Raw genomic sequence first — 24,524 nt, 5'->3', positions numbered from 1 at the left:
TGTTTGCTCCGTAGCACAGCGGTGTTTTGTGCAGACTATCACATATTAGCAATTCCCAGGGTGCAGGGCTCAATCCACATAAGGCACTTTTGGGCAACTTGGACATGACCACCTTGTTTTGGAGGGCAAAGAGCACAGCTGCAAAGATGCATGCTGTGCTGTTCCAGTTTGTTACAGGATCGGGGAGCTGTTCTTGTATTCCACTCCTATCACGCTTTTCTCAGGGACAGATGAGACTCTGAGCCTCCCAAGAGAGTTATTTCTCCGCTAAAGATGAGGAGCAGCAAGGAGCACAACCTACTCAAATGTGCTGGGGCAGCAGTAGGAGAAATAACTCGCAACACTGAAAGTGGCAGAAGTGCAGCTATGAGCTGCAGTCAGAAAGCAGTGCTGTGAAGAGACAGGGATGAAGGAAGAGAAGGTATGAGCTTGATGGGGAAATAGTAGCAGTGAGGTCACCACAAAGTAGGTTGGGAGCAATTGATCCAGCTGCCAGTCTGTTCAAATAAAAGTCTTCTTTTGGCTACAGGAGATCTTCTATATCTAGGCTGTCAGAAGTCTTAGGGTTATGTAGGATTCTCTGAACCTCATCCTCATGAGTTACAGAAACCACCTGTTAAGTGATTCAGCAGTGCATTTCTTTACTCTCCAGAAGCCAGTGTGCTTTTCATACATGTGTCCATCCTTTTGGGGCTAACTTTCATTATTCTAATCTGTCTCACTGAATCAACCACTCTGTGGCCATATCCATTAACTTTTATTCAGCATGAGTATGTCAAAGATGGAAGGGACTTGCCCTTTCTGTAGTGACTTAGCAGATTCCTAGGCCTCTGTTATCAGAGTGCAGCCTGTGTCTTCATGCTTGCCAGGCACATCATAGTCTGTGCTAACCAGCACAGCCTGGATTGTGTGTAGCATTCCTTGTTACTGCAAGTGTCCCCAGTGGAGCTCCTCTTTGCAGGTCTGCTGAGCAACTAGTGCCATTTAGAAAAATAAAACAAAACAAGAAACAAACAAACAAAAAAACCCAGTAAAACAACAAACCACAATTATTTCCTCTATTTCTGCAACTTCACAGCACAGCTAGGAGTTAGGTCATCTAGCATAAAGAAGATAGATAAAATGGATAGGCTCTGCTTCCCCATTGAAGAGCTTGTCAGAAGTCTAAATGTTTGATTTTCAGGGGAATCCGCAGTTCTAGAAAAAACTGCCTAAACATTTATCTCATTACTTTATATGACTTCATTCACATATGGATGTTATAATATGCAGTGTTGCTGCAGGGAGCAGAAGCCTAAGTGAACATTAAATTTTGACTAATTGCTTTACAAGCCTGAGTAGGACCGTGATCTGGTATCTTCCCAACTGGAAGACCATCTGATTATCTTACTGTTGGCCACGTGTTTGACGGCTGTGAATGGGCATGGAGAACAGGTGGATCTTACCAGAGAGTAGGCTTCCAAAGACAGGAGACTCTGCGAAAATGAGCTGATGTGTCACAAACAGCAGTGCAGATGTTGCACCTGGAATTAAAGGATGAAGCAGGTAGTTTACTTGCTAGCATCTGAAGTCACAGGCTCAGTGCCCATGGGGACAACGAAGTTTCTAGCAAGAATTACAGCTAAAGAGAACAGGAGAGAACAGAACAGGAAAGGCAGCGGCAGGATTTGGTACATCACTGACTGTATTTGGCTTCAATTGAACAAAGATCAGCATTTAGGGTTACACAGAAGGGATCCCTCCTGGCCCTTGATGAGAATGGAAGGTAAAAGGAAAAGATCGCACAGAGCAGTGACAGTGCAGGTCAATTGTGAAGACCGGGTGTACTCAGTCAGTCAGTTTCATGCCTCTGGTCACAGTTCCTTCAAGATTGTTGAGCCTTGGAGAACAGCATCTGCTACCAAAAGAAAAAGAACCAAGCCCTTAGGGGATTTTTTCAGCCACAAAGAAAGAAATCTCTGTATTCGTCACCACCACAGAGGCTTTAGCTCTCTAGGCAGCCAGTGGAAAGATAGACCGAGGTGGCAAAAACTGTGCAGCAGAGTAGAAATTAAAAGAATAGCCTGGTCAGAACTGGGAATGAGTTCAAGGCCTTGCAAGGCTAGAAAATTCCTCTTGCTGACTCACGCAGGGCAAGTCAGAGGCTTTCCCTGGCAAGTGCTGTTGACACATCTCAGTTCTCAGCTTTCATTTAGAAAAGGAGTCATGCTGAGTTCTCACAGGGCTGGACTAAATTGCTTTCCCAGTAGTGGGGCCTGCAGTGAGGTACCTGTCCCCCGGCCCTGCACAGCATTACTCAGCACCACTGCTGGGTGCAAAGGGATCTCCAGAGTTATCCACAGCTACTGGTCAGAGCTGGCCAGGCAGCAGTGAACCTGGCAAGCATCACCCCAGTTCCATGGAGCAGCAAGGGGAAACTCCAGAAACAGCAGCTCACAGCCTGGAGCTGCTTTCAGGATCATGTGTTGGGAGGGATTTAGCTGACCAAAACCGCATCTGCAGTGGTGGTGGTGCCTTGTTCCTGTATAGAGCAACAAAACCGAATGCTGAAGGAGTCTTTTTCTCTCCAATGTCTATGAAGGGGTAACAGGCTGAGATGTCAATGCCTGTATTTTCTGAATGAGTCCTCCAGAACACTAGGGATTAGTAAAGAAGCAGAAATAGCTTTCTCACCAAAGGGCATTACAGGGTGGCAAAAAAGCATCATCGTGCAGATAGTGGCAGTTCATTGGTGACTGGCAGATTCCCAAATGGTGTGTGCCAGTGGTGGGGCAGGAGCATGGCTTAGCCCTGCAGCAGCATGGTGCCACAAGGAGCTGGACAGGTGTTGGTGGTACTAGCATGGGCCTTTCTGTTTCCTGTGCCCCAGCTCAGCCAATAGTGTGGTACACTGATCTCTAAGGAACACGTTCCTTCTCATGCACACGCTTTGCATTATTTCTGTATTATTTGCTTTGTAACAATTATTCCACTCTTTCATTACACTGTATAAATGAGAGCTCACTGTAATTAAAAGGTGCTAGCTAACCTACCTAAAAAGAATTAGCCTTACCTTGACAGAGCTTTTGGGCCTAAACAATCTGTTAAAACACGTTCAAACAATATATTTGTGTCAGCATTTATAGCTAAAAGTGCACGTCGCTATTTGTTTCTGTAAGCTAGTAAGGAGAGACTGAAGGATTACTTGCTGCTAGGTTTTAGGCCAAGGAACTCTAGACACCAGGTCAATCAATACAAGCCCACTGTATTGTTCCAGTTGTTCGGAAAATTCATCCTTGTCACAATAAAGCAGATTGCCTCCTTATCTTCCTTTGTGGCTTAGCAATCCCCCGAATGAATCTTGGGGGCTCATTTCCCATGCCTGTGTTTAAGGACTTAGCAAAGACAATTAGGTGCTAAGTGAGCTAGTGACTAAGGGAACTCTTGGAGTACATGAATTGGACCTTGTAGGTGCTATTCCCCTTCATCAACTACAGGGGGACCCAGTCAAAGCCTAAAATTGAACTCCCATATGCAGAAATATTTAGCAAACCTCTTTGTGTTCCAGTCTCAGGGCAACAGCTTTATAGGTAACTCAGATAGTCCTGTTTGCTGAAGTTCCTTGACTCCACTTGTGCTCTTGTTCTTGGTAAGTCAGAATTCAAAATTCAAAACCACTTGGGTCAACTTTGGGTTTCTCAGAGCAGTCATACTGTTACAACACTGACAGTAAAAGAGGTAAGTGAAGAAGCTGGATGAGGAGAGATTATTTCTTCTATTAGACCAGTTTTTGCATGGATGAATTTGAATTTCAGTTTTCTTGCATTTTTCTTGTGTTAACTATCAACCATTTACATTTGTCTCTTCATGCTAGATCTTTTCTAACAACTATATTGCAAGAACTAGATTAATATTGCTGCGATATTTCAATTGCCATTTATATTTCCTTTTAAAGATCCCACTGTCTGGCTGGCAGCATTTTCAAGTACCTGAAAACCTTTTAAATATAGTGTTTAGCTTCTGGTCTGTGCTTCTGTTTGCCAATCTGGTGGTAAAATAATGCATTGCATTGCTGAGCACTGTTAATTGTTATTAAACTTGGCTTTGATTTTGGAAAAATCTGATGATAATATTTAGCAAACCCCTGATATAGTAATTATTTCAGGAAGGAAGAGAGAGAGAATTTTGAGAAGGAGAAATATGCCATTTGTATTTCTGTAAGGAGACTGTGCACATGCTGTACATGTGAATTTTATGGTACCTTGCTTACGTTAGGAATGACACCTTATTTTGCACATGCAAATGTGGAAACTGTTTGCAAATCTTGGAAAATGGTCGAATACCAGGTTTTGATTCTTGTTTTTGGACAGATTTGTTGCTATTAAATGGCTTGTATATACAGAATGATACAGGTAGCAAGGAATATATCTCTTTTTTACTGACAAAGAGATACACTTTCAAGAGTATAATTCTGAACAGATTTTTTCTGTTCTTGTTTTTATTTTCAGTCCTACCTCCTGTACTTGTTCCAAGACACAGCGAGTTTAACCCTCACCTCAGCCTTCTTGCCAAGTTTCGAAATACTTCTCTGCACAGTGAGCCACTGATGCCTCACAATGCCACCTATCCTGATTCTTTCCAGCATCCTCCATGTACCCCTTTTCCACCATCACCCAGCCACATGTTCTCCCAGTCACCTAACAGCATCAGCTACCCCAACTCACCAGGAAGCTCTTCTGGACCAGGAAGTCCTTATCAGCTCACGGGTAAGAATGAGCTTTCAGAAATTCTGAATGAGGCAGTCAAATTCTTGCTAGGGCCTGGGATCATGAGCCAATTTTCTGTGCTCCCCCCCAGGCTGTAGCTATAAATTGAAATGTTGGACAGAATGGATTTGGAATGGCATTTCTTGGGACTGTCTCTTAGTATTGTCTCTCAGTTCTTCTGATGGCAAATCAAGGAGCTAAGATCTGTAACCATTCCACTCCTAGAATGCGTGAATTCATTTTCATGATTACTACAATGGATAAGTTCAGGAAAGAATTAGGTTTGCCAAGACACCTTCTGCCCAGGGCTGCCCACATAAGTTAGGCAGCTTTAACAGAGGTGGTGAGGATGGGACCTTTATAAACTCCATGGGAGAGACAGAATAAAATGGGGAAATTGGTACACAGAAATATTTTTTAATACACGATGATCCCATAGACTATAAACTTCAGGATGTTAAGATGTTTAATAATTTGGTCCAAAACTTGGTTAAGCCAATAGGCAAATTCCCATGAATTTGGAACATGTTTCATCTGTTCCACAGTTCTAAACTCAGCAGGGTTAAGTCATTCAGATCATTTGTTTTGAACTCCTTACCTGGTACTGCTCTAATTACTGAAAATTTGAATGTACCAAAAAGGTATCATACAACACAGCTGAGAGCTAGCTTTAATATCAAAGCATGGTTCAGTTTCACTTCTGCACTTTGTTGTCGTTCTGAAATAGTTTCAGTGAACTCAGCTTGTTCAGAAGGATGAATTCAGGTCAGAATCTTGTAGATTAATGTTTTAATATATGAATTACAAAGTATTTGAATTCATACATTTAATGATATGGTATTGTGATTTTAAGTACAAGAAAGATGTTTAGTTTTACAAGGTATTTATAGTATTTGAACTTCCTTTTAAGCCGGATACTTTCAACACATTTTCCCTTCCTTGTACATTCAATTAATTGTTCATTTCTTCTCTAGATCTGTAGTTCAGATCATACTTAGCAACATCCAAATTCACAAGCAGTAGGACTTGTTTGTCTTCTCCCATTTCTTTATTTCACCTCTCTGTAACCAAGCTTGATTTAGTGGAGCTGGTCCTGACAGGTAAATCAAGACCATTGCAAAGTATATAATGACTCTGACTCGTGTAACTTAACTGAACTTGGGACCTTGCAAAGCTACTTAAAATGTAAGTGGCTGAGCTGGAACTTCATTATATCACAGCAGAGGGAATGCTGATAAACATAATTTGCCTGTGTAACAATCAGGGTTGAACAACTATCTAAAGCAAACTAGGATTGTATCAAGAACCTTGAGTGGGATTGATAAGACCAAACAGATGTCAGCAATGCAAATTTCTACATCTGATGCAATTGTTTATTTGTTCTCTGCTCTGTAGTCAGTAGAGAAAAATAAGCACTCCTAGAACAAGATTCATTTCATCTTAAAGTATTTGTCTAAAACTGCTAAGATGCATTGTGTATAAAGCGAGCATATGGAATGCTTATAATAGACAGCAGAAATACTTGTACAACCTCATTATTTCCTTCCTGTAACTTAATATTATCATCTTCCATTGTTTCTTTATTTTTTATTACTTTAACATGCTGCATTTCTGTGGGAGGGTTATGCCCTATATATGTTAGGGATATTGTGTAGTGTATGAGATTCCTATATCATGGATACTACTTAAATAGTAAATTAATAGTAAATTAAGTTAAATTAATAACATTCCTGTGCAATGTGTACTTGGAAGGTTCAGTGGTTATGTTATGAGACAGGCCACCTTCATCCACTCTGGGTGAATCTGTGTTGTCTCGAGGGTCAGCCAACAGCCCATACACAAGTGGAAACTTCAGCCTGAAACTGGGATAAACTCTTTAAAGACACCCATAGCTTTACAGGTTCAGTTATCACTGTAACTTACACATGAGTTTCTGGTCACTACATACTTTCAGTGTTTAACACTGAATGTTTAACACTGACATTTTCTAATGTAAAACCAAAGTCACTTTTTCTTTGGCTTTGTAAAGCCTCCTGTTCTTGAGAATCTTCACTGCAGAGAACCACCTTCCATTTCTATCTTACTATGCCATGAAGGAAACAAACCAGGAGCTAGGCACATTGTGGGTTGGTACTTCTTCATTCATTGCTATATGATAGGATGTCATATAGCTAGGACAGAAGTTAAAAGGACAAATCTGAAGGAAGTTTTGCCAAGTCTCACTTTAAAATCAAAGACTTTCCATACGCTTTCTTTATAGTCTGTGAAGAAAGAGAACTTTCTCCTTGAGAGGAAATTAAAGTTATTTGCTGCTGTTAAATCATCTTCTGCAAGGATTTTAACATTTAGGAGAGAAGCCTGGAATTGAAGGATCAAACAGCTTTGCTTTCTTAGTATAACAGCTCTTATTATCAGAAAACTTGGCATGATGGTGGTCTGAGCCTGAGGCCATCCTCTGTCTGTCCCTCCTTCCATCACGTGTACAGAATCCAACGTGACTGCCCTTCCTTACCGTTCTTCCTGAACATGTGATGGTCTTCCTCTGGAGGCTGGGAAGAGATGAGATTCAGATTTGTGCTTTGTTTCAAACCCTTCTGTAGCTAAACAAATCTGAAGAAGTGGTATGTATTCAGTAGGAAAGGCTGGGCAGAATTTACCAAGGTATTGATTTAGATGTCCTATATTCTTTTTTTTTTCTTTCCTTCTCTCTAATAGTGGAAACTCCACCCCCACCCTACCACGCAAGAGAAACTCCAGGAAGCCACAATGGGCGGTCAATGGATGCAATAGCTGAAAGCCAACTAGTACTGTCTTTGCCCAATGGAGGTAAATCTGCCGATGGAGAAACCGAAAGTAAATAACTTTCTACTCTTTTTCCAAGAAAAATTGCTAAGTAGTAAAGCATTATTCAAACAACAATGTTCAGTGATCTGTTATAGTAGGTTTCAGACAGCTTTGAGGGTTAGGCTGTGTATTAAATCCATCCATTAGCTAGGAGAATAGGAAGATCTAAGAATCCAGTGACTTACATGTGAAGTGAAAGAGATTAGATTCTTCTTGAAACCATGAACTACTGCAGTTAGAAAGTTGTTACTGAAAGCAAACACTGTTATCTACTTTGAAAAGATAAAGATATAAAATCAAGGATGGGGAGTAATACAACACAAAAGAACACTATCTAAATCAAAACTGATTTCTTTATCACCATCGGTTCTAAGTTTCATGTACTTTAAAGTCTTATGTTTGGAAACTTTCTTATTACCTTCATTGTATTAATGTTACATTACCGGCTGGCTGGAATATAAAAAGACATTCTAGTGAAGTACAACTTTCTGAAACACTGAGGAACATGTCTGTATCAGAACTAGAGGAGAAGGAAGTTGAGGTAGTGTTAACAACAGATGAGTGCACAGAATGGCTAGGTAATTACTAGCCATCAGACACCAATATTTTTAAATAAATTGTTGAGACTTTAATCTCCTTAGCATAATTTACCTTCCCTGATCACAGCCGTTGTGAATCTTGGTTAGAAGTTTACTAGAGGTTATGGGCAAAGGTGCTCTGAGGCAGGAGGTCTCATATGCCTGTGGTAGGCAAGCAGAATAAAGTTTCCCAATAATTCCTGTAGAACAAGTGAGTGTTCAGAGATTCTTTCATGTTTTTAAGTCCTTTGCTGTCTCTGTGTTAGAAAACCTGGGTAGAGGTAGATCCGAAAGAAATGAGATGAGATTTCTACTTACAGACCCACACGGAAGTGGAAAGCCTCAAAGCGTGCAAAGAAAGAAAGGTGGAGGGGAGAAATAGATGGGTTACTTCTGAACTCCAGCATTTGATACTAGACTTAAGACTTGTCTCAGTTTTGATTTACTTTGAGCCCACCTGTCATCCCTAGCTCCTGCTGGTGTGCAGAGCGGATGTATCCCCTACTACTCTCAGTGTAGAGATTGGGCCTCAGTTCAGCAAGGAATGTTAGCATGTGCTTAATTTAATGCGTTAGGGTTACCGCTTTTTTGAGAACAAGTGGGACTTCTCAAAGACTCATAGTTAAACTGGTGTACCAGCTTTTGCACATTTTGGTCATAACATTAAGAAGCGGAAGCTGCTTTTGAGATTGTCTGACATTAACGACTGTTTAGATGAAGAGCTGGGGCGTGGGAGGGACAGAAGGGAGGAAAAGAGACAGAGAATGATTGTCTGAAAGAATACTACTAAGACCCCAGCAGCTAATTAATTTTGTTTCCTACAGATTTTCGGCCTGTTTGCTATGAGGAACCACAACACTGGTGCTCTGTTGCCTACTATGAACTCAACAACAGGGTAGGAGAGACTTTCCAGGCTTCCTCTCGAAGTATCCTTATAGATGGATTTACAGATCCCTCAAATAACAAAAACAGGTTCTGCCTGGGACTGCTCTCAAATGTAAACCGCAATTCTACCATTGAAAACACCAGGAGACACATAGGAAAAGGTAAGAGCAAATTCCTTCTCCTTGGGAATATTCAGAGCTCAGGAGAACCGTACAATGGTTAACAATTCTGGCCGTTAACAATTCAAGCCGTTAACAATTCTGGCTGATTTGTCTGATATACTTTTCTTAAAACCAAAGCTGAGATTATTTCTGAAGCAGAGGGAGTTGATTCTTTTCTGACTGAATAACAATCAGCAGAGTATCTACTTACAAAAGCTATTTACTTGGCCGGCAAAGAGAAAAATGTTGTTTATAGTTGTAAGTTCTAATTTAGCAGTATGTATTTTCATTTTATTTATTAGAGCTTCTAGCAACTGGGAATATTGCCATTGAAATGCCACTAAAAGGATAATTGCTGGTGCCTCAGGGCTGGTTCTTCTACCACCAAATAACAAAGGGAGATGGATGAAACACTTAGCAGTTGAGTTATTTAGTTGAAAAACTGTACAAGAGTTGCCTTTATAGATTTTTTTCCCCTAGCAACGTAAGGAAATCAGTCCAATCTGATTCCCTGCCATGTCAACTTCTCACTGGTAACTCGAAGTCTTGGGTTCTGCCTCCAGCAGTTCTCCTTGTATGCTTCACTTCTGGTGCGTGCATGTCCTGTGCACACAAGATCGTCTGCTATTGGTGACAAGTAGGATGAGACCATACCTGGATACACATGGCCACACTCACTCCATCCCAGCTTGCGAGAGTAGGATAGGGCTTGATATTCTCCCAGAATTTATTAGTGTTTGTGGCAGTGAGACAGAAGCCCTGCACTGGTCACTTCGCTGTGCAGTTGAAGCTTTGCCTCCTCTATTATATCCAGTCTAGACTCATTATCTTGCCAGACCAGCCTCTTACCAGTAGCATCCTGGGAATGGATTCCCTACTGGGCTAATTAACTCTTAATTGTTTCACTCCTATTATCTTGTCAATCTCACCTCATTTCCTGGGCCTAGAGCAATACTTTAATTGACTCTTGATAGCTTAGTGTTAAATGACTGAGTATGAGGAAGGTCTGAGACAAATGTGACATAGTTTTTACAAACAACAGTGAATCTGAAGGCTGAGAGATGTACTCAGCTCTCACACTTTTCCCCAGAAGGAAAAAAAGTACCTGTGTTACAAAAGTGTGAAGGTGGTGTGATGCTACTCCAGTAAATTGATGTGAGCAGTGGAAATGAGTTGTACATCTAGATTTAACTTACTCAGAAAACAAGGCAAAGCTTCTCAATCAGCATAATCAGCATAAGCTGCCAAAGGGGTATAGATCAAAGCTGAGCCCGGCCCTAAAAGAAGAACAACAAAAAATCCCAGTCAAAGCTGTTATTTGAGGATCTTACATCCTGTGAATTTCTGCCCCAAAATACAAAGAGACAGAACAGGAAGAATATGAGGTAAATGCTTATGCTAGTCTTCATCCTTTCAAATCTGAAGATGCGTCTTCATTGATTAAAAGTTCTTTTAAGTCTTACACTAGGAATCTGCCCAAGGGAAGGGAGCAGGTTGCCTAGAGAGGAGCTTAGTATACCTGAGATCCTCAATGTTAATACTCTTCTCTGTTTATGCAAATCTCAAGAAAACATGTTTAAGTGGAATAGAAGTAGCACCAGTATGGGCCTGCAGAAGAGCACAGAGCAACTCCAAGAGTGTGTAGTTCAAAGGCACACTGGACAGATGAAAGCTGCTGAAATTGATACAATTGTCACATGTTAACAAGGGAGAAAAAGGAGTGAGTAAACAAGATTAGCTCAGTAGGATAAGGATATGCGATTGAATTGTCATCTAGTGTATCAGCGTGAAACGGTTTCCTGGAAATACCACATCAAAGCTAAAAACAATCCAGAACACAATGCAACATCTACTAGCAATTGGATCTGTTTCAGCAGTAAGACTTCAAGGACAAAAAGGAGACTACTGATCAGAGAGTCAAAAAGAATTGGATGCTTGGAACCTGCTGAGTCTCCAGTTTCTGCAGAGGGCAGTGAAATCCTGCTAAAACATATAGGCCTTGGATTTGGTCTTTTACAAATATGCATTCAGCTGGTTGGCTTCTTCAAGGTGCTTGTCTCCAGTGAGTGAATAGCAGAAGAATGGAAATGTTCACTAACATTTCATTACTGCTGTATTTATTGCTTTTTTAAGAATCCACAAGGAAAAAGAAAATCAGAGCCACTTTCAGAATGACTTTGGTGTTTTTGTTATTGTAGTATGCAGTTTTGGTAATGCCTTTGAAAGCATTGGGTTTGGTTTTTTTTGTTTTGTTTTGTTTTTGTTTTTTGAAAGTTAGTTATTCAGTGTGAAAATGTAGCCCTTAAAGCTTCGCACTTTAGCACCCAGAAGTGCAGTCACTCTAAAGCAGTCATCACACCTGAAGATTCAGAAGGAGGTGAACATGTGTCCTCATTCTTCCCTTCCTTTCCTGTCTTCCTTCTCAGTCTATTTCAGGAATTTACCTGGTCTCCATCAGTGTTAGCCAAAACCTTTGTGATTTTACTATCAGTGTCCTTCCTTTTCATTCCCCTTCCACGGGATGGAAAGAAAACATTGGTCAAATCATAGCAGATGCATCTCTGTGTGCATCTGAAGCTGCTGACTGGTCGGTCTAATGGAGCTGTGGTCTCACCTGTGTTCTCAGTGAAGTACCAGCTTGTGCTGTGAGCCACACCCCCTCACATTTAATATGAGATCTCATGGGTACATAGAGGTAGAATTCAAGTGATGGCTTGAAGACAGACTGAGGTTCTTGTCTGAGTCACACTGGAAGTGTCTGGGAGAGCATATTTTTCCCAGATCCTTTTCCCACTCAACCTGCTTTTCCCCCAGTCTTTCCCACTCCTGTTCAGAGGCTGTTTTTCTTTTAAGGATGTGCTGCTGTCCCTTGCTGTCATGACCACAGAATCAGGAACAGAGACTGGGAATATGTAACCAGTCATTTTTGTACAAAAGACAACAGGAATAAAACGAATTACAACTGAATTAATAAAGCATAGTTATCACTGGCTTTGCAGACATTACACTTAGACTCTGTGAACATGTGCATTTGTATGTAAAGGTGTGAATGCCATCTCTGGGAACAGAAAGGAGAATTTTATTTTTATTTAGTGGTGGTTTTTATGAGAAGAAAGAACAGGGTTCTTCCACCTCTCTTGCTCATGGGAGAGGTTAATCTTCCCTAATCTAGCCATGGGAAGGTTGAACGTCTAGGTATCTTCACAGGGTGACTCGGTCCCTTTCAGGGTGTGGTTTCTTGCTCACATTTAAGCAGTCTAGTTCCCTATTGCCATGCTGGCACTGAAGAAGATCTCATTGCAAATAGATCTTTGTTGTTGTTTTGTTCTCTTTGTTTTTAAGTTTATTAGTTTTCACTGGGTTCAGTTCCCTGATCTGGGTGACTGCCTGGTCCCCAGACACTGCTGCAGCTTGAAGGCAGGTGTGGGAAGAAATAGTAAGAGCAGGGGAAGAGCGAGCCTTTACTGCACCAGCTCAGACTTCCATCATTTTGAGTTGGCTGTGAGCCTGCAGCCTGCGGTGGACGGAGTGAATCGACTGGTCACACTGCCTCTCATCTACCAGATAAGAAAAAAATGCTTACACCAGTTCACATATATATTCACACAAGCAGACATCTGGGTGGATAAGAGTCCTTGAATGGATGGAAGTGCTTCCATCTTCCTTTTTCCAAGATGTGGTGAAAGTTTGAAAGTTAATGTTTGTAAGTCACTTGGACACTAAGAAGTTCACCAGATCAATTGTTTTCCTGATAAAGTTTGCATTTAACAAGAAGGATTTGGTGAGTAAGTCAGGGTCGTGCAAATGTAAACACGTGGTTCTGTATGACTTGAAGTACACACCATGTGTGTTTGAACAGCATGTGGCAAGACCTTGTAGTAGAGCGTAGCATGCAATGAAATGGGTCTTGGTCAGCGTGTGTGTGCTCAATGGTGATAGAGCACAATAGATTTGGATGTGTAATGTGTAACAGATTTGTCAGTTCTTTAACAGATTTGATCCACACTTTAACATGGCTGGCATATGTTTGACATTTGTGTGTGTGTGTGTATGTGCATGTGTGTGTCATAAAGTACCATGCTACTGAATTAAAGAAGTAATCCAGTCCTAATAGGGAGATAAAGAATTTTATTCCTGTACTCATACCTTGAGATATTGTTTTTGATAATTTCCTTTTAATGCTGATGGGTCCCTTGTACAGATATAGGGATGTAGACAAAGTTTTCTGTCTTTTATATGGCACTAAGTTCCTGGAGTGATGTGGGTTTATATGCCCACACCAATTAAATAGTTAAAGAATTCAGAGTACCAAACCAAGTTACTGAAATAAAACATGTTGTAAACAATGGAGAAATAATACCTGTCTTGTTTTCTTTTTCTAGGTGTTCATCTTTATTATGTTGGTGGAGAAGTGTATGCTGAATGTGTCAGTGACAGCAGTATTTTCGTGCAGAGCCGCAATTGTAACTATCAGCATGGTTTCCACCCAGCCACTGTCTGCAAGATCCCCAGTGGCTGCAGCCTCAAGATCTTCAACAACCAGCTCTTTGCCCAGTTGCTTGCCCAATCAGTCAATCATGGTTTTGAAGTAGTGTATGAGCTGACGAAGATGTGTACGATTCGAATGAGCTTTGTTAAAGTAAGGATTCTTTGTTTTCTCTTGCCTTTATGAAAAGGAGAATGCCAGCACTTGCTAGCTTTAGTGCAAAACTAGACCATATCAAATCCTTCCCAAGTAGAGATATGCACCCAAACTGCAAATCGCAATCCAGAATTCTTGTTCTCCAGTATTGCCTTAAACTTATAGGTACTAAAAATCAGTAGATTCTGTGATCAACCTAAGAACTTCATGGACTCTAGAAATAAAGTATCTTACAGATTCATACAAAAACCAAGCAGAGACTGAAGCCCCACTGACTGCATAAGGAGTTCAGCTTAGCAGTGAGCTTAGCAGTGTGTAAACAAAGCACTTAGGCAGTTGTGACCTCTCTTACTGTTACTGTTTTGCAATAGAGTTTGATCGAGCCACACATCTGAAAAAAAAAAAAGGTCTTTATGTCTCTAGTCAAATTTACAGTCACCATTACTATAAACTCGTATATACATGGTCAGTCAAGAAATACTAGGTCTTCCCACTGAGCTTGTTGGGAATAGTCATTGTTTGCCACCTGTCTGATCCCTGCCTCGAGATTATCTTAATTCCTGATGGCATTCACACTGGCAGTCACACAAACAGAAGATCTTCTTGTGAGCAGAATACAATGCCCAAAAGAACAACTGATCTTCCCCTGATTAGAAGAGATAGTAGGCAACCAAAGCCTTTGCAGTTTCCATGTCTTTGAAATCTGAACTTTGCAATGTGATTGCTCTGTGTGCAATATATTGGTCTTTGTGGAAGTTTCTTGAATCTTCCAAATGGCCTTCTTACTAGAATATTTATTGACCCTTTTTAGTATTCAGGATTTACTTCGGTGTCTGTTGTAGCACTTAAACTTCAGAGAATAGTGAATGCTTCAAGACTACAGACATACTAGACTGTGACTTCCTATAGTGCTGCTGGGAAGAGCTGACATCAATGTTCAGCCTGCAAACTAGGAAAGGTGCACCATTAGAAGCAAGTTGGTCCTATTAGACACCAAAAGAAATGGCTTGAGTGTGTCCTTTCATCATGCAGATTTGGTTCCAAACAAATGAGTGAGTCAAGCCAATTGAATTCACATCTAAGATATAACAAAATTACTTGAGGCTCTAGCCCAGTTCTGTTCTTCCATAGTTCAGTTCAGTTCCTCCATATTCTGAAAAGCACATGAGTTGAGTCCCACACAGCTTTCTGGTTCTGATTCTTTCCAGCCGTCCCTAGGGACCCATCTGCATAACTGTGAGAGCATTAAGAATGCCCTGTAACTTTTCCCTAGAGTCCAAACCATGATCTCCATACCTGTGACCATGGTGTTGCTTTGTTCTTGGGAAGGAACTGGTATCTTGTTCACACGCAAGCATTACGGGAAAAAAGAAAGCAAGAAACCCAACAAGCAGCCTTTTCTTTAATGGAAGACATGAATGGGCATGTTGTTTATTAAGGCAGTATAGCCAGTTATGCAATATTTTCATTATCTCAGCAACTCAGGGGCAGTCTCTTTGATGTGTTATCTGCCTCCAAGCCCAGCATGGCAGCAAAAAGTGGTGGCATTGATGCACTAAATAATATTGCTGCTATATTATCACCTTGCTTTGTTGAAACAACAGCAGCCACTATAGTGCCTCAGGCACCAGAAGACCAGCGTACAGAGTTATTTTGAACCTTTTCCCATGACCTTTGGAACATGATTATGCAAATGTCAACTAGACTCTTCCTGGCCCACAAAAACTCTTTCCTGTACTCATTCTTCTCAAATGATTTATATCCCAAGTGTGTGAGTCTTGGTGTATTTAGTTCTGGGTCATAAATACTGTTGGGCAGGGGTATGCAGTGGGCAGAGGAGCACGTTGTCTGTCAGATTGCTGGTCTCAAACTCCTACACAACCAATGCTTGAGCTGGGAGGGAGGGCTGGGTATGCACCAGATCATGAGAAGCTTGCAAGGACTGAGCCACTCTCTGGAGGCAGGACATGAGAAAAAGGGAAGTGAAGCTCCTCTCCTCTGTGATACCCCTAGCATGCCCTTATAGCAGCTGAGAGGAGCTCGACTCTCAGGCACATGTGCAGGGATCACCAGGGAGAGCAGGTAATAATTGCCATCCACACAACGCTGCTGATAAACCCAACAAAACAAGGTCAGCTGTTGTCCCTTCTCCACTGAGGAGACACCTGATGCACAAAACAGAGGATCAGAGTTCTCCACTAAACTGAGAACTGAACCCAGTGTCCTCCCTCCCACATTGTTCCAAGTTCTGGAGCTGAGGGTATGACCCAGCAGGCTTGGTCCTACTCCTCCACATAAGGCTGGAGCTGGAGCTGGCCAGAGGGTAAAACCACAGAATCACAGAATAGAATGGAATCATTGAGGTTGAAAAAGAACACTAAGATCATCTATGCCAACCATCAACCCATCACCACCATAGCCACTAAACAACGTCCCTCAGTGCCACATCTACACAGTTCTGAACATGTCCAGGGATGGTGGCTCCACCACATCTATGGGCAGCCTGTTCCAATACCTCACCACTCATTCTGAGGAGAAAATTTTCCTAATATCTTACCTAAACTGCTCTGGCACAATCTTAAAGGAATTTGTCCTATCACTAGTTACCCAGGCTGGAGAGAGCTGTCACCTGCACAAGGTTGGGAAGGTGTAGCAGGAGCAGCAGGATTCCCCAGCTCATTTCCCTGTGAAAAGCTCATTTCTGGACTCCTTATGTGAGCCCTGGGCTTCTCTTCCCATCCTCTGTGCAAGATAACACCACAGGTTTGCGAGTGGTTCTTATTTTATTCCATCCTTAGAAAAGCTCCACCTCTGAGTTCATTCTGGCCCTGGGGCTGTCCTACACTCCAGGAGGCTGTGTGATCTGTGGGATGACAGGGGAGTCCTTCCCCAGGGCATTTTACCCTCTGACAGCCCCAGTCCCAGTCAAGGAAGGCAGCACAGGCAGTAGGAAGGAGGCTGGAAGTGTTTGAGAGCTGCCAGCAGAGGGAGATGCCCAGTCACTTACACAGACTGCCAAACTCTCAAAATCAGACAGGTTGTGTTTGCAACCTGTAATTACTGTTCCTATATAGGTTTTCCATCCTGCTAATCAGGGGATGTGCAACATCTCCTCTGACTCTTATCCTTAGGTCATGTATCTTCAATGCAGCTGAGTAATTAAGACTCTTAATCAAGTCAGAAGCATGACAGCACTTGAAGAGTAGCATTTTATACGAACATTTCCAGAATGCTTATCTGAGGTGCCTGCGAACACAAGCGCCTTCTAGCCTGATAAATGTTCTGAAGGCCAGAAAAATGCTTCCCGATTAAAAGCACTCTTTGGGCTTCATTAGGTTCACATCTTCATCTGTTCTCTGCCTCTTCTTCATTAAGTACAAATGGATTTTATCTAGGCCACTTGCAGCATCTAATTGGTGTTGGTCCTAGTTTTCTGGTTGGTTTTCTAGAGGACTGGCTTCTAGCAGCCCCAGTACTTTGAAGAATTCAGCATTTATTAATGATGCAGCCAGTTGGCTGTAAGACTTTGGGCTCTCCTTTGCAATGCTGTGAAACCATAGAGAATGGTACTGTGCATATGCATCACAATTCAAAGCTTCTACATTTGGGCTGGAAAGAGGCAAGAGGTAACTCTCTGGGGTTGGATGCTGAATGTTATCATTTCTTTTCTGTATTTCTATGCTCGTAAAAGCACCTGATCAAGTCCAATGGCACATTGTTAACCCCGTCACACTGTTCTAGGAATTCACATCGGTGGCTAAAATCAATGTATCAAACCTTGGCAGACTGGCTGCCTGCTTAACAAGCAGACACTGTGCCCATTTGAATCGAGGCACTCCTGCTTCTGTTTTCTCCTTGCCTACACCACGTGCTCATCTTCTGACAGGAGCTCCATGTCCCTTATCTTCCAGAAAAATCTGGAGAAATTACTGCAGGATTTCCTGTGGCAGACAGGCAAGAATTCTGTTAGGAAAAGAGAAGGTGTTCAAGGATAGAAAACCTATGGAAAATGTCTATGCATTAATTAAGTTAAAAGTAATGAGGATAAGGGAACCTTGCTGGAAGTTTCCAAAGACTTTGAGAAATACATACAACTTCTAGAGTCTCAGATGTGCAGGGTTCTCTCACGATGAATGAAGCAGTGCCCAGGAACACTACCAGTCCTGCTGAAGTGTTATGACAGGGCCTGGTCTGCTTTTTGTCTGTGCAGAAAACAGCCTGGCAGACTTTCCCGGGCACGTCTTCAGCATGCAAACAGCGGGGACCATTCCCTGTGGGCTGTTTGCAGGCAGCCAGACTCAGAAACAGCCCATTCCTCGCCAGCTGGAAGTGTGGAGAAGCATTTTTAATTCAATAGTACAGAGTTCCTGTTAACTATGATAGTAATATACTTTCAAAGGAGCTAATTTTTTAGAGAAAATTATCCCTGGGACAAAGCATTAAATCTTGGTGGGCTGGGTGGTGGACTACCTGTAGCTATCCTAGACCAGTGGCATTGAATTTATGATTTACTGATGCACTTTTTTTAAAGACTCACTTTTTGGTCCTCTGGTGTTTTTGTAGGGCTGGGGAGCAGAGTATCATCGCCAAGATGTTACAAGCACACCCTGCTGGATTGAGATCCACCTGCATGGACCATTGCAATGGCTGGATAAGGTTCTGACACAGATGGGCTCACCTCATAACCCCATCTCTTCCGTCTCTTAAGAATCATCTCTAGAATTCCCTTAGGATGGATGCTATTGCAGGCAGTGGCTTATAGGATTTCCAGTGAACAGAAGCTTCTATATGTAGATGTATGCAGATGTAAATATATCTATACATAGTCTACTCTCCTATTTTTTTTTTCATGCTACGTTTTGTGGTTTCTAGTTATTCTGATGCCAGTACAATAAGTATAGGAATTCAGGTGTAGCATATCTGTTCTCAAAATAAGCCAAGATCCTGCAAAAGTGTCAAGCAGTTCCTGTGAGCACCTTCATTCCCCAACCAAGCCAGTAAACGGTGAGAATTCTCAGCACTTTCACATGGATTCAGAAACCTGGCTGTTGCTGTTCCTAGTAGGTGAAATTCACCCTTCTGCAGGCAACAAAAGTCAGATATTGGCACCATTTGTATTCATTTTACATCCTAACTTCAGATCTGAGAGAGGACTTTAAGTGGTGCACAGGACTTAAGCATAGAGAAGACTTTTCTCCAGTGAACTGAAGGATTAAACAGCAATTCCAGTCTGTCTCCGTACTGCAAAGCACTGTGGGACCACAGATCCTGTGAGGAGCTGAGACCCCTGGGTTTGGCAGGAGGAGAGAGCCCTTGGGATGCTTTTGGCTCTGGTGCCTTGTCAGAGCATTCTGGACACATCTGAGCAGCCCAATACACTTAACACAGTAGTTTATGGTACTGCTGCACTGAAAAGCAACAAGCTCCTAAGAAAAAAAAGAAAATTTGAAGTATATGCCTAGAAGTTTAAAATCTAATTAACTTCCAGTGCTTTTTTTGCAAAGTACGTACATACTTACATATGTGTCTGGCATGTAGACTGAATCCTATCCATTATACAGTATTGATGTTGTTTGTTTTGAAGTTAGGACTATCTGTAGTTAGACTACTGTGCTGATACCAAGGGTACGTCTAAAAGGGACTTGAACTGTGATTCAGGAAAAGGAAATGAAGTGTGCATTGAAGAACTGAGAAATGATATCATCATGGAGCTCAGGACAGTCTGCATTGGGAACGGGAAGGCCCATGCTCACAAGATACAGTGAGGAGGAGGTGAGAGGCAGCCAGGCTGTGCCCTGCTCTGTGCCAGTCCTCGATCTGACTGCAGTGCCCTGGTTTGGCAGAGGGGCTCCTGGCATTTTGTTAATACCATGGATGGTTTCTCATCTTGGATAGAGGCTTCAGCATTCGTGGTGTTGTGGCCTTGCCTGCACAGGATGGTGAGGCAGCATAAGCCATAAGCAAGAGAAGAGTGTGTCTATGTGTAAAGCTTTAACAGTTCCTTGTCCGTGGACCTGTAAGCAGGAGGAATTATGGTCCATACTGTCATCCCCAGAGCCAGCCTTTCCAAGTGCTGTTCTTATCTGGTGAGCCATGGGAAACAGTGCTGCATTTTGATGATCCCCTTTACCTTGCTGAAAGGGTAAAGGATTATTTCCCTGCGAGCATAACAGGCCCCTGAAAACTGCTTTGCATTGAAGGTCAACAAGAATGGTAACTTCTCAAATCTCACACACTAGAATTACACTGAGAAAAATATGTTCTACATAATATTTCTTTTCTTCTCACACAGTATCTGGTGCTACACAAGTTACTGCTTAATTACAAGAGAATGCGTGAAATCTTCAGGTACATTACATAGGCAAACCAAGTAATATTCACTGGAAGTACTTTCTGTGTCTTTTAGATGCTATATAATGCCTGCTACGAGGTGGCAGTTCTGAACAGAGCAGAAGAATGCATAAAACAGAGGAGTTACTTCCTTTAAGCACACCATCAGCTGCCTCCAGCATTGGCAGGGCACAGGAGGACAGATGGTTGTTAAGTTCAAGCAGAATTGCAGGTTTATAGGAAGTTCATACATATGAAGAACTGTATTCTGTCACCATTTGCCATTAACATCATTAGTGTGGAGTAGGAAAAGCATGACCTGTGGCAGTGATTCCAGTACAAAGGTCCCACCCAAATTTCAGACATGCCATTTACTGCTTAGCAGACTGAAGAAAGATGGGTTTGGAACCAGACGTTCTCAGCTCCCTTGCTCTCCAGTGTCACTATATTTAGCTGTTGGTACCATTGTTTTCAGGGTGTCCATTGTGCCCTTTCCCCAGTTGTGCTTTTCAAATTGCTAATCCCTTTATTTAGCAGCAAACGACAGAGAAATCAGCTCCTCTGTCCAGGATCTAGCACTGCTCTTCGTCCTAAATTCTTCTTTGCCTCTTAAGCTGAAACCTGCTCCCCTTCTCACACAAAGAGAAGCCCGTTGGACATCACCAGCATTGTCTTTTCTCTCCCAGAGAGCAAAGGTGGCTGTGCTAAAGGTGCACTGCTCTTGGGCAGTTCCAGAACCCAGTTTCCTGCTGATGCTGCAGAGGAAGAAGTGCAGACAGTGAAGAGAAGCGTTCTTTCTGAGGCATCATTCATCTCATCATGAGGTCTTTCAGGTGGATCAGATACACTGCACCCTGAGCATTCTTCTGCCTGCCAGCTGTGTGTAAGGGGAACACATGGTCAGAGACGGACTGCTGCACTGGGTGCATCCAGAAGGAGGTGAGGTGAGCCCGTGGGGAGGTGGCCTTACAGCCTGGTAATGATGCCTCCTCAGTGAGTGTCTTTGTTTTTTAAATGCAAGTTGGTAAATTCAGAACAGCTTTTCCTTTCCTGTATTTCTGTTCTCGCAGCAGTCCTCACACAGGTAGCCCTTTGGACTCTATGCAGTCCATGTGTGCATCTTATTAAAGGCTGTCACCTTCATGTGCCCTTCCTCCTAAAGGAAAGAAGCAGGCATTTCTGGAGTGCACTTCTCACCTACTTAAATGCCTACAGTAAGATGAGACAAATCATTTAACTTATTGCTGAAAGACCCTCAGAGTCTTCTCTAGTATGCGAATTACAAATTCAGGTTTCTCATAATTTACAGCAAGGTACCTTTGTATTTCACTGTAATGCCTCCCCATTTTGGAAGGAGATCTTTTGTGCTTCAAGATCCTCATGAACCCTTCACCCTGTGTATTCAATTTATAGCCTTTAAAGGCATTCATTAATACCCAAGCTTTTCACATGGACTTCCTGAGGGATTTAAAACCACTTACAGGGAGACTGCTTAGCTGAAGGAAGATTTTTTTAAATGTCTTTTGAGTCATCAACGTCAAACCCCGTTGAAGGTTTCTGTGGAGAAGTACTATGCATCAGCAGGCAGCGATGGGAGTTTGGTCAGGCTGTGGCATAAAGAACATCCATCATGGTACTCAGACCTCTTGTTTTCTTATTAAGTAGTTGAGAAGAGACTGCCTAATTGCTGCCAGTTCATCTGCAGCACCAATGTTAATGTGCCGTTCACATCCAGAGGGGACTGACGCAGGTCTTATGCTGCCTGAAGGTCTTATGCTGCCATTCCAATGGCACTGCTGCTCTCCTTGTGCCCAAGAGTTGCACTGCAACAGACAATCAATACGATGGCTGGAGCACTCAGAAGTGCAGCATAGGCTTTGCCTCCCTTCAGGTCCCCCCATACAGAGAACTCAGCCAGCAAGCACCGTGTTAAGCCTTCCCACAGCCTGAGCAGCCTCCTTGGAGAGGTCTCTGCCTTGAGCAGGGTGTCAGAGTGGGTGTCCCAGAGATCCCTTCTGGTTTACATCGTTCTGTGTCTCTGTGCAGACGTTCAGTGGTAACTGGTTGTCACAGGCAGGAGTTCTCTGTTAGTGGAGACAGTGTCAGGATGAAGCATGTTTATTTACCCTCAGCTATTTCTGCAAGAGTTCAGTGCAGGACAGAGTTGTTAGATATTAATGTTTCATGAGTATAAAACCAGCACTGGATACATCTCTCATTGTAAACATCATCCCATCACATAGCTCTTAAAATGGAGCAAATCAGGCATTTGTGACTACAGCTTTGTCTAATCCTTCATCCTTGCTTCTGGCACGCATCCCTGGCTGATAAGTGCTGCAAGTCAAAGTCTCAGCAGTACTGCACAAACCACTGGATATGCAGAGGCTGCTCAGGCAGACATGTCAGCTCCTTGGCTGGATGCAAACTATCAAGGAACTTGATAGGCCTTAGTAGACTTTGAAGGGGTCTCAAGTACATGGCTCTTTATCGACTTCTCTGGTGCTGAAAGCCTGAGTGGGCATTTAGTCTTTGCTCAGTGGAGAGAAATTGCTCAGTGTCTCTCTAGTATTGCACATAATATGCACCAGCATAAGATGCAGCCTTTAGTTTGTGACCATCACCTACTCACGGGAGCTCCAAGAGCGGCCAGGAGTGACCAGAATCCTGTTGCCTGTTTCACCTCAGCTTGCTCAGGTATGCTTCATGTTGCATCACCATGCCGGTGCCACACTTACCTGCTAGGGAAGTAAGGCGTAAGTCCAACCAAGAGCACACCTCCACTTGCACCAGAGCTGGTGACCTTGCCCGTGGCAGATTGAAACCAGATGATCTTTGAGGTCCTTTTCAACCCAGGCCATTCTATGATTCTATGACAGGTAATGAGGCAGGTCATGTCTCTTCTGAAAGACAAACATAACCACTATGTCCTCCAGTCAACTACTCTTCCAGTATAGCCAATGTGAACATTTGCAGCTAATTGTGAACAGTTTTTAGATCTTCAGTCATAGTGTTTTTATTATCCATGAATGCTGCTATTTTATAGTCCGTGTTAATCTTCAAATAATATTGCATATGAATAGCATAGAAAGAAATAGACCAACCAGTTAGTCATTTTAAATACAGACCTCATCAGCAAAGAAAGGCTAGAAGAAAAATTGGTAGTCTGACCCATTGCACTTCCACTGCAGCAAGCACATCGTCTGTTTCAAAGTGATCATTTGATGCTGAGGTGTGTTACATCTTACTGATTCACAGTTATGTCCAAGAGATGCTTTGCAAACAAGACAGCAAGAGAACAAACATAATGGCAAGCAGAGAGAAGGCACCTCTAGATATTTTTTTTTACTTATTCAAGCAATTGGAGTTCAATTTTTGATTATTTATAATACTTTATAAGTACAAGCTAAGCATATCACAGCATGTTTCTTCAGACAACTCAGTGTTAGCAGTTTAATCTGTCATTTCAGAATCACCTCTGTGATTTAAGTTGTGCTGAGAAGTTAGACAAGAAAGCGAAAAAACAGGCCTTGGTATGGATTGATAGAGCCATAATCCTGCAGGAATGTATGCAGCCAAGGGGTTGTAATGGTGGATTTGAGTGAAGTGTGGGGTTTTTTGTGTGAAGTACTAGCTATCACAGCCTGGTGCAGAAAAGAACTGTGAAATACATAAAGATTTAATGGTACCACTTCTATTCTGCCCTCTCTTTTCCATCACAGTTGAGGCAAAACTTCACCACCTAGAAGAAAGTAAGTAGCATTCACAGTTAGTGAGATTCTGTAAGAACACAGTGGATCACTGTGTAAATAAAGCTACTTGGACTCTTGCCTCTTGTGAACAAAATATCTCAGAGACGTGCTTAGTTTCAGGAGCCCAAGGCATTGGGGCAGCTCAGTGTCCTCTATCAGCCCCATGCCCTGACACACAAATACCACCACTGCTAATCAAGTGGATGTTCTCCAGCATTCCTCCTGGTGCGTTTGATTTGAGGCATCCTGAAGTCAACGTATTTAGCCTGATGTTTGAACAGCACACTTCTCAACACACTCCATTTTCTTTGGCTGGAACTATTCTATTGTAAAAGGGATTATTCACGTCTTGTGTTTTACTGTTAATAAAGTTATTTCTGATTTAAGAACTCTGTCTTGTTCCTTCCTATTTTCTTATTTGAAAGCGATTGGCTCTGGAAACCTGTAGTCCCCACCTGACAACCAGTGACTTTGGAAACTGAAGCTTTTAGGAAGCCTTTATTCATACAAGACTTATGGATCTTGAGGATCAGTGGGATGCCCCAGCAAAATGGGATGCTAATACATAAATGGACTGAAAATGCTAATGG

The 24,524-nt window shown here is 42.3% G+C and overlaps 1 protein-coding gene across 2 annotated transcripts in view; it reads left to right on the top strand.

The window, feature by feature from the left end:
• SMAD9 (SMAD family member 9) overlaps positions 1–22,977 on the top strand; it is a 39,888-nt gene extending 16,911 nt beyond the window's left edge. Inside the window, exons 4-8 of one of the 2 annotated variants that reach the window (XM_052671027.1) lie at positions 4,488–4,745; positions 7,461–7,571; positions 8,992–9,213; positions 13,596–13,852; positions 18,419–22,977. In XM_052671027.1, coding sequence (XP_052526987.1) covers positions 4,488–4,745; positions 7,461–7,571; positions 8,992–9,213; positions 13,596–13,852; positions 18,419–18,562 — 992 coding nt within the window. In that variant the 3' untranslated portion in view covers positions 18,563–22,977. Of the gene's footprint in view, positions 1–4,487; positions 4,746–7,460; positions 7,599–8,991; positions 9,214–13,595; positions 13,853–18,418 lie in introns of both variants that reach the window. The other variant, XM_052671026.1, reaches the window with a different exon arrangement.
• The last annotated feature ends 1,547 nt before the right edge of the window (positions 22,978–24,524 follow it).

The sequence above is a fragment of the Tympanuchus pallidicinctus genome, unplaced genomic scaffold (assembly GCF_026119805.1).
Source record: "Tympanuchus pallidicinctus isolate F22 unplaced genomic scaffold, pur_lepc_1.0 scaffold11, whole genome shotgun sequence".
Taxonomy (NCBI): domain Eukaryota; kingdom Metazoa; phylum Chordata; class Aves; order Galliformes; family Phasianidae; genus Tympanuchus; species Tympanuchus pallidicinctus.
The sequence above is the reverse complement of the archived record's forward strand: the minus strand, read 5'-3'. Positions and strand labels throughout refer to the sequence as shown.